The sequence below is a fragment of the Corvus hawaiiensis genome, chromosome 4, assembly GCF_020740725.1.
Source record: "Corvus hawaiiensis isolate bCorHaw1 chromosome 4, bCorHaw1.pri.cur, whole genome shotgun sequence".
NCBI classification, from domain to species: domain Eukaryota; kingdom Metazoa; phylum Chordata; class Aves; order Passeriformes; family Corvidae; genus Corvus; species Corvus hawaiiensis.
The window spans coordinates 28,970,975-28,981,404 of NC_063216.1; the positions used below are offsets into that span (position 1 = coordinate 28,970,975).

At 50.8% G+C, this 10,430-nt stretch overlaps 1 protein-coding gene and 2 non-coding genes across 3 annotated transcripts; all 3 read right to left on the reverse strand.

Annotated features, from left to right (window-relative positions):
• Positions 1–1,428: 1,428 nt before the first annotated feature.
• Positions 1,429–8,408, reverse strand: RPL3 (ribosomal protein L3). The gene is made up of 10 exons (XM_048302091.1): positions 8,319–8,408; positions 7,160–7,352; positions 6,508–6,676; positions 5,495–5,630; positions 4,120–4,306; positions 3,570–3,730; positions 3,179–3,280; positions 2,621–2,716; positions 2,184–2,303; positions 1,429–1,539 (listed from the first exon to the last, which is right to left on the reverse strand). Exons 1-10 carry the CDS (start codon positions 8,319–8,321, stop codon positions 1,495–1,497), a joined length of 1,212 nt encoding a protein of 403 aa, XP_048158048.1. The 5' UTR covers positions 8,322–8,408; the 3' UTR covers positions 1,429–1,494.
• LOC125325613 lies at positions 3,910–4,002 on the reverse strand. The gene has a single exon (XR_007203440.1). It is a non-coding gene; the product is annotated as a small nucleolar RNA U83B (small nucleolar RNA).
• Positions 5,631–5,679, reverse strand: LOC125325609. Its single transcript, XR_007203436.1, has one exon. It is a non-coding gene; the product is annotated as a small nucleolar RNA U82P (small nucleolar RNA).
• Positions 8,409–10,430: the final 2,022 nt, after the last annotated feature.

Genomic DNA, 10,430 nt, shown 5'->3' on the forward strand with positions numbered 1-10,430 from the left:
CATTCCAGAGCTCCCATAAGAGATGGTAAAATCAGGTGCTTTTAGAGATTTTCATCAAGGTAGTCCATAGTTTGTCATGGATGCTCACCCCCAACACATCCATTTATCCTGATAATCCCAAATCCCTTGGACGCATTTTACTGGTGAGATGGAAGCAGCAGCAGGCAGGGCTGGCTCAGAGCCACACCCTTCCTAGCCATCTTTAAAAAGTGAAAAGCCAACCCAAGGCTAACAGGTGGGGGAAAAAAACCTCACTCCTCAGAGCTGCCCATAAACCTGCAGGCTTGGGACGGACGAAGGTTGGGAATTCCACTTTTCTGCATCAGAGAAATACTAATTTAAGGTTCTTCTCCACCTACCTGCCAATTTGAGACTTGTAAGGAAGGGGGGAAAAAAATTAGGAGGTGAGACCTCTCTTATTTCACTTGGCTGAAATCAGCCAGCAGGTTCCTGTGTTAAATGAAGCTGACAGGGAGCCAGGCAGCTCTTTCAGTCATCCAGTCTGGTTTCTAGGGAAACAAGGTAAATGTTTTTCCTCTTTCTTGCCACCTTTTAACTCTTAGAAGGCTCTCATGCACCACCACAAGAAAAAAATCTCTACATGCCACTTTCCCCTCTTCGGGTAAGAGCAAATAGGGCCAGCCCAGGTCCATTTCAGGGCAGTGCTACACTTTGGTGTCAAAAGTCTGGAATTACTGCCTCAATCGCTGCCATGTCTCCAATTATGGTCAGTGAAGGACACACCAAGCCATCTCCCCGGGAGCCAGCAGGGTATTTTCAGTCAGGCAGTAACATAACACCAGCGGCACTCACAGCTCTCCCTCCTCCTCAGAGGGTGGGATGCAGATCGTCCTCCCCACCCAGGCAGGCTTGCTTCCTGTAGCCTTTCAGCAGGGAAACTATGTGCATTCAGGAATAGCCAGCTCTTGTGAGGCTGGGATTTTTCAGACTACCTGCTGCCTTCTGCTGCTCTCAGGGACAGCAACAAACTGCATTTGCAAAGCGTGCAGGTTGTACAGCCCCTGCCACAGAGAAATCAGAAGGTTTCCATGGCAACAACCAGCATCTGCCAGCTACCGAAAATTTAGTGGTTTGAACTGCGTGGGTTATTTCTAAACCCATTTGACTCAAAGCTCTCTGTCCACCCAAGTGAGGATTGACATGTGGACTAATACCTCAGCAACTGCAAACACATTTAGGGCTCCTGCTGATTTACTATTTCACACAACCAGACAAGCCTTGCTCTGACCCACAATCTTTGCTCTCCAAAACCAGCAACAGCAGCTTTGTTCTCTTTAGAGGAACCCCACTATAAGGTGGATGCTCAATGAACTAGAGCTTTACTTGCTTCTTTGGTTTGATGCACATGTAGAACCTGCAGTCAGAGTACCAGGCTTGACACAGTAATGTATATACCAAGAGGCAAAGTTAATTTCTTTAAAATATTTATTTTTCGGTCTGAGAGCACACAGGGCCACAGGACCATTCCACCCATTAGGCTGTCTCCTCTTTTGCAATGCGATCCTTCTTGAGTGGTCCCTGAAAAAAAACCACAAAAACCAAGCTATGTAAACAGCAGTCTGCACAAAAGACATCACATCCCAATCACAAAAGCTGTAAAGAAATCAAGGCAAAAAAAGCCCTCCATGTTGAAACCCATTGGAAACCCTATGCCCCATCCCCACAGCCAGAGGTTCTGGGGGAAGCCAAACCTGGCGCAGCCGCACTGGGCTGACCCGGTGACTCTGGATGTGCCTGAGCAGCAACGCTGGTGCCACCTGGTGGGGAAGCTCCTGCTTGGCCCCAAGCTCCTGCCAGGGCCTCACCCGCAGAGCTCCTGGCTGCTTTTTCCAGCAAGTGACGAGCTGGGAATGCCACCGTGAGGACCCTCCCCCTGAGCTGCTTTAAGGGGATATGGAGCAGTGCTTGTTCCACGTTTCATCATTGAACAACTTGTGCCCAAACATGGCAATCCTCCTCAGACACCAAGAGTTGCCACAGGGGAAGTGAGACCCCAGGCCCCCTGCAGTTATAACCAAGTTGGCAGAAGGAGGCCTCTCGACTGAAGTTTCCGTTCCACAGAAACTGTGGCTACGTGACAGCCCAAAGGCCAAGCTATCAGCTGCCATGAGCTCAAAGACAACACGGTGGTACACAACAAAGGTACCAGGAAGTGCCCTTACCATGAAAGCCTTCTTCTCCTCAGCTGTCTGGAAGCGGCCATGACCAAATTTGGAGGTTGTGTCAATGAACTTCAAGTCAATCTTCTCCAGGGCCCGGCGCTTGGTCTGCACAAGCAGGGACTAAAAAGAGAGATGTCAGGTGAGTATACAGCAGCAGCACGGCCCTTTCAGCCTCCAGTACACTGGCTACTTCTTGTCACCTCCACGGGTAACGCCCCCTCAGTCACTCTGACCTCAGCTGCTACCATGTGCAAGGAACACTTGACAATAAGCCATCCACCCTGCATCTTTGGCCTCCAAGGCTGAAGACTGGTCAGCTCCCAGCAGCACGAGCCCCACTCTGCCAGTGTCCTTACAGTCACAAGAATTCTGCACCAGAGGCAGCACAGCTCCTTAAAACTGTTCCAGCCCATGTGACAGCAGGCTGCCCTACTCACCTTGCGCAGGGTTAGGACCCTCTTCTTGGTCCCCACAACACAGCCCTTCACCATGATGAAGTCATTGGTCACCTCACCGTAGTGGACAAAGCCTCCCTGAGCAAGGAGAGAACAGTCAGTGCTCTGTACCAAGCAGGACCAGTGATCACATCTGCCTACAGATCCACACCATTTCTGGGCCTTGGCCATTGCCACATCCACTGAAATCCTGTTTCCAGTACTGCCTTTCACTGGTGAAGTTTCTTGATGCAGCAATTTACTTCTTGCTGTAAGGCTTTTATAAAGAACAGCAAAAGCTCTTCTTGCTAAATTATTCCTTGTAACTTTACAAGTACCATTCAAGGTTTGTAACATCTTTGTCCTATTGCCATGTAACAAATGCAATTTCCAAGTTACACAAGTCAATACTGAGACTGATTAAACACCACCACCTCCAATAGCAGCCGACTTATTTCAAGAGCTCTTCATTCAATCATTTTGTGACTTATACCAGACCCATTTGCCTCTTAGGATTGCAGCTCAGAAGCAGACTCTTCGCACAGAGCTGCAGCAACTCACCAGAGGGTTAATGCTCTTGTCAGACAAGTCATAATCTGTTGACGCATTGTTTTTGATCAGCTTTCCATCCTTGATTTGGTAACCTTGGCCAATCTTGTAAATCTAAAAAAGTAAAGAAATTCGACTTAGTAAAAAGTAGGAGAAAGAGCCTGTCATCAGATAAAATGCAAGGAATTCTACACAGGCTCAGAGGAAACAGCCTGTTGCACTTTGAAAACACGTGGCCACACAAGAATTTTAGTTATTCAACATAACAGACCACAGCCATGATCCCCAAAACAACATTCTAACAGAGCAAAACACCCCAAGCAAAACTGCCCACTCTGCTCACTGTCACAAAACAAGTGACATCAGCCAGCTCTCATTCCTCCCCAGCAGCTGAGACACCAACCTTCTTGTTGATCTCGGTGCGGTGGTGGTAGCCCTTCTGGCCCGCACGGGCCACGGAGAAGGCCACGCGGGCGGGGTGCCAGGCACCGATGCAGGCCACCTTGCGCAGGCCCCGGTGAGTCTTGCGCGGCAGCTTCTTGGTGTGCCAACGGCTAGTGACACCTGCAAGGGACCAAAGCAGCCATGACAAGTGTTGTCAAGCTGAGGTGTCACCAAACTCTTCAACCACAGCTTAAGCCGCCTTTCAAGCTGCAGTCCGCAGGCAGCAAAAGGCAAGCGCAGATCCAGCATCCCGGGAATCAACACTTCCCGGTGAAGCTCCCTCCCTGGTGTCCCTGGGCTGTGTTCTCAGAAGGAAGGCAGCATGGAATGACTCCTCACGGGTATCAGGCGCTGTGCCCAGCGCTCATTCCATGGTCTCATCATTGAACTGTGACAGCAATATGGATTTACCTCTTCAGCTCTTGGCACATGCACTTGTAAAAACTCAAGGCCAAGATTTCATTAAAAACTGTATCCTATCACAAAGAGAAGGACTTCCATGTGTTTACCTTTATATCCCTTGCCCTTGGTGACTCCAATGACATCTATCATCTCATCCTGGCCAAAGACCGTTGACACAGGCACCTGCTGTTCCAGCTTCTCCCGGGCCCAATCCACTTTCTCAGCAACAGTGCCTCCGTTCACCTGGATCTCCATCAGGTGAGACTTCTTCTGTCTCAGGGGAAGCAAACGCATCTGCAACACAGAGAGAATGACATTCAACTCCCGCTCTTCTGAAATGGACTCAGTATTAATTAATAAGCCCAGTATCCTAGCCCTGGCCTAATCATCTTTTCTAATATAATTTTCCAAGATCTGAAACTTAAAGAAAGCCCTACAATAAGGAGGAAGGTTGTACAGTGGCTTGCAAGTCTTTGCACCTGGAACTTATATGCTACCCACAGGAGCACAGAGTTCTCTAACCCCACAGCCATCAGCCAAATTCCACTGAGGAAGGACAAGAGACAAGGGGCAATAGCTTTCAACTGAAACAGGGTGGATTTATATCAGACCCAAGAAAGATTATTTTTATTATGAGGGTCGTGAGTCACTGGCATGGGTTGCCCAGAAAAGCTCTGGATGCCACACCCCCTACAACTGTTCAGTCAGGCTGCAAAGGGGCCTGAGCAACCTGGTCTAGTGGAAGATGTCCCTGCCCATAGCAGGGGGGTTGGAACTGGATGATCTCTAAGGTCCCTTCCAACCCAAACCATTCTGTTTGATAAAGCCTGCCACACTTAAGGCCACTTTGGGCTGGACTGCATTTGCAGTTACTTCTACTGTATTTAGTACAGAGGGAACTAGTGAGAGAATCAGTAGAAGTTGCAACCCTACCTCTACTGTCCACTACAGGAGATTAATTCTAGCAAAATTAGCCATCTTACTGTACTTAAAGCCAACTCAAAAGATTTAATTCATCTCCCAAGAAAGTCTGTCAGAGCACTGACAGCTAAGGAGACACCACCACATCACGCAGTGGAACACATCCTCCCGCTGAGGAGGACAAGCCACCAGAAGTCTGAGTGCAGAATGCAGCCTAAAATGATGCTGAGCACACAAACCCCTGAGTTCAGTGTTCAGCCTGGTTTTATTTGTACCTGGAATTAAGAGTCCAGGTCTACATGGCATTAGCAAAGGACTGTGCCCAAAAAGTTCTTACTACAGCTCAGTCTCCTTTAGACACTCCTTCAAACGATTGCCAGTGGTTGCCAAGGCTCCTCAAACATCCTGTGAGCACAGCTCTGTAGAGAATTAATTTGTAATGTGCTGAATAGTCAGCATCGAGCTGTAGGGGAGGGCAGAAATCTCCCTACAGAGATGGATCAAGTTTCAAGCTTGCTGTCTCAGCTGTTCCCAGCACACCTGAGTCCCACAGGCACTTACCTGAGTGTGAGCCATGACTCTAATAACCTGGCAGTACTTCTTCATGCTATTGAAATCTTTCTCCAACTGCTTTTTGCCCTCCTCATCTTGCCACTTCTTGCAGTACTTGGTGAAGGCCTTCTTCTTGGACTTGTGCCTTCAGGAGCAGAGCAGAGACAAGGTTTGGCTAAGCCCTTCATCAACCCCCAGAGAAGCGGGGATGAGCGGAAGGAGCTGCCACCTCAGTTGGCTTTGGCTCATTGCCAGCTTCTAATGACTCTTTTCCACTGGCAAGCAGAGCCTGGAGCTCATCAGACAGTGGCAAAATTGCCAAAGCTGAGCGGAGCTGCCATGAATTCCAAACCACATTAACATTCACACTACAGAAAACAAAAGACTGTAGAGAGATGTCAAACAATAAGAGAAAAAAACCAGATCTTTAAAGCAATTGTGAGATGACTGTGATCTGCTTTAAAACACTGTAATTTCCCCCCCTTGTGTGCCCGACAGCAAGGTCGTTACTGAAACACCCTTGAGATCTTTATTGCTCCACTCTGACGTCTTTTCAGCCTGCCAAGTTCATAAACAGGCTGGAAGCTCCAGACACGCTGGAGCCGCACTCGGGCAAATGCACATTTTCAATCACAACAGCGGTGCCTGGAATGGCAATCAGAAGTGACACCTGTCTTCCCCTTTCCTGAGAAAACAGGGCTACAGTCAGGACTCGACACTCAACAACAAGCGCCAGAGGCGATTTCTTTATGTCCGCCCGTCGAAGTATCATCATGTGTAGCCTGTCGAGGAGCTCTCAGGCAAACCCACAGCCACCGCACCCACACCAAGAAGGGCACTACCTAATGTTATGCTGTCACCCTCATGGAGCTATTCCTACAGCCTATCCCACAATTAAGCCAGTCCATCAAAGCTAAACCCTAACTACTGAAAAGCCTCCTCAAAAAGGAGGATCACATGCAAGCCAGCAGTAAAAATATGAACCATAGGGCGTGAGACCAGCCAAGGCCCTGCTCTCTCACCAGTTCTTGTAGAAGCGGCGCTTGCACTCATCGCTGATGTGCTCAGCAAAGATGGTCTTGAAGCTACGGAGACCACGAGGGGTCTGCACGTATCCCACGATGCCCACAATGACCATGGGAGGAGTCTCTATAATAGTGACTGCCTCCACCACCTCCTTCTTGTTCACCTCTGAATGGAAACAGAAATACAGCACAATTAATTCCAGCAGCAACTCTCTAACACCACCTGCTTTTTCTCACTCCCAAGTCCTTCACATGAAAGGTTAAATGACTCCAGTTCTTTTCACAGAGATGATACAGGGTAAAGTGACCAGCTTTAAAACCATAATTTAATGGCTTGCCAAACTTCGAGGCTGGCTTAGTAGAAAGGTCAGCAAAGCTGGACAGGCAAAATGGATGGCAGCTGGACAATCTCCAAGAAATCGCTGAAGGCAACTGACTTGTGTCCCCCCATCCAGAAGAGCCACTCCAAGGAGCTTGTTACCATGCAAAACGAAACTAGCAGCTACAGCAGAAATACACCACCTACTAAGGACTCGGAACAGGGTGAAGTCAAGCTAGGACCAAAATCCAGAGCTGCTACTGAACAGGCCACCTGTTGCCATTCCTGACCAAACCCACCTCCTCTACTGAGAGGAGCATGAATACATACTAGATCCAGGTCTGTCGACTTCCCGGACAATGTGGGTCATGCCAGCTTTGTACCCCAGGAAGGCGGTGAGATGGACAGGCTTGCTGGGGTCATCTTTGGGAAAGCTCTTGACCTTGCCCCTGTGCCTGCTGCTGCGCTTGCGGGGCAGGAAGCCCAGGGAGCCGTGCCTTGGGGCCGAGAACTTGCGGTGAGACTGCGGAGAGAAAACCAACACTTAGTGCTTGCTACAGAGACCTGCTTACACCCACTCGAGGGCCAAGGCCAACTCTCTCCTTGCCTTAAAACATGAGTATTACATATATCCAAAATATTTCACATTCTAGAAATTCCCAGTATCAGCTATGGGGCTTCTGGTTTCCACTATGTTACAGGAATGTAATCCCCACGCCCCAACTATGTGTGTCCAAGACTTCTTCAACGCCCCTTCCCTTCCAAGCTTACTTTAAGATGCCACTCTAGCTAGGGAGCCACAGAAGCTGCAATTCGGCCACACTGTGCCACCAGAATTTCAGTCCACCCCACAACTTCACATCTTTCAGGGCATCAGTACCGAAAGAAGCATTACAGAAACAACTTCAGTTTGCAAAGCTGCAGTAATCCAGTATCTCAACATCCACCTTTGAGTCAGTCACTCTGGGTGGAAGCGCAGTATTTTTTCCAAAGATTTTCTCCTCGAGTACCACCCCTGCAGCCTCCGACCCATGTTAAGACTGCGCTCCATCCGGAGACCTCTCAGCCCTAAGAAAGGTTTAGCCATCCAATCCCACATCCGAATTAAACAAAAATACCGTGTAGCTACAGACAAAACTAAAAATAAACATGGCTTTATTTAAAAAAAAAATCCTCGGCACGAGTCACCTTAAGTTTAAAGCCCCAAAAACCCAATAACCACGGGAGCTCTCCAGAGAAAAAGGGGGCCCCCAATACCCCCATAGCCGCCCGCGCCACCCACACCCTGCGCCCCGCCGGGCACCGCACAGGCCCGCCCGGCCGCCCCATGCAACGCCTCGCCCACGCCCCGAAATGAGCCCCGCACGGCATCCCGCACGGCATCCCGCAGGCGCCGGGGGCGGCGGGCGCGGGGCCGCGCGGCGGCCGGGGCCGGGATGGCGGCGATGCCCGCGGGATGCGCGGCAGGGCCCGAGGCCTCAGCACCCACCATCTTGTCCACGCGCCGGGCCGGAAGGGCCGCCAGCGCCGCGCGCAGCCTTTATAAGCGCCCCGCCCCTGGTCTCGCGAGAGGGCGGGCGGCGCGCGCGGCGCTACGGGCGGCGAGCGCGGCCGGAAAGGTGCGCGGGCAGCGATGCGCGGAAAAACAACGACAACGTATGACAACCGCCCGGCGGGGCTTGTGGGGAACTTCGGTGCGCACGGTCACCGGTCACAACGGATAATGTTCATTGCATTTCACTCCATCCCATTTCATTCAACGGCATTTCATGAAACCGCAAAATTTCACTCAATTTCATGAAATTTTGAAACGTCATTCCGTGAATTTTCGTTTCATTTCCTTTCATGAAATGGAGTTCCAAAATTTCATTTCATGAAATTTCATCTGTGTTATTATAATGAACATGGGCCTTAATCCACCATTGCCTATGGTATGGAAGGCGATGCAAACCCAAGGCAATCGTATCAGTGGGACACAGAGCTGGCTGATCTGGAGCCTCCTGCACGTAGGGCACCCAGTTTGCCCTCAGGATCTCCTGGGACTTACAGGACACAACACTGTGGGGAGATTCCTGCACCCAGAATGAACTGGAGAGCTAAGGATCCAGCTGTGCTGGCACTGCAGCTCATCTTCCTAAAACAGGGATGCTCCATCCCTAGAAAGATTCAAGGTCAGGTTGGACAGGACTCTGAGCAGGCTGATCTAGTTGAAGATGTCCCTGCTCATTGCAGGGGAATTTGGACTAGATAACCTTTAAGGTTGCTTCCAACCCAAACCATTCTAGAATTCTGTGGCTGGATGTGATGGAGGAATGCCCATCTTCTATCTCCAACCCACCCCTCAAAAGGAGCTCCACAAAAGGTGAGGGATGGCTGCTCACTTTTTGGGGTGCAACTCCCAATGGGTACCCATGGGTTGGGCTTTAAATGCTCTTCCATCTCCCCCATACATTTGCCTTTAGCTCTTATACATTTTAGGCTTCCACTGCTGAGCTCAGGGAACCATGTCACAACCCAAGGGCTTGTTTTCCATTTCAATTCTGTTAATACAGATTATCGGGGACTCTGCAGCAGACAGCAGACTGCTGGTATGCAGCCACTCTGCACAAAAAGCATGGGCCAAGCAGCTGGAACTGCCCCCAGGGCTGGAAGGCTTCTCCCCACACATCCCTTCGTCCCCAAAATCTGGACTCCCCATGTTCACAAAGGGCCTTTTCCCACCCCCTCCCAGGGACACAGTGCGGGTAGGGTGGTGGATGTTGGAAATGAGAGCCCAAGGCTTTGCTGCAATGTGTTTTTGAGGCTCACCGGGCTTCTCTGTCCAGGGGGAGGCATCTGGTGAGGGAACCGGCCTCTGGGATATTGGGTTGCACCCAAGGGCCCAGCCTTACCCCTCTAAGGGGGCCTCTGTTGGGTAGCATCACAGAATGACAGAATTGCTAGGGCTGGAAGGGACCTCAGGAGATCACCTAGTCCTTTGGCACGGATACCTAGAGCAGGTGACACAGGAAAGGATCCAGGTGGGTTTTGAATGTCTCCAGAGAGGGAGGCTCCATGACCTCCCTGGGCAGCCTGTTCCAGTGCTCTGCCACCTTGAATGTAAAGAAGTTCTTCCTCATGTTGAAGTGAAACTTCTTGTGTTTTAAAAGCTTATGGCCATTGCTCTGCTGGGCACCACTGAAAAGCGTCTGGCACCATCCACCCACCTTTGAGGTATTTGTATGCAATAATGAGATCCCCTCTCAGTCTTGTCTTCTCTAGACTAAGCAGGCCCAGCTCCCGCAGTCTCTCCCTCCAATACATGCTCCAGACCCCAAATCATCTTTGAGGTCTCTGCGGGACCCTCTCCGGTAGCTCCTTGTGTACAGGGGAGCCCAGGACTGGACACAGCCCCAGATGCGGCCTCACTAGGGCCGACCAGGGCGTGTGGGCAGGCGGGGGGCTGGCCCTGCTGGGCCCTACAGAAGCCAGGAGCGGCATGGCCCCCATCCCTCCCCCAGGATCGGCTGCCCTCCGGGGCGGGCTGCCTTTGTACGGGGAGGTGTTCCCACCCCCCGCAGTGTCCGCACCCTCCAGCCCCACGGCCCCCGCCCGCTCGGCC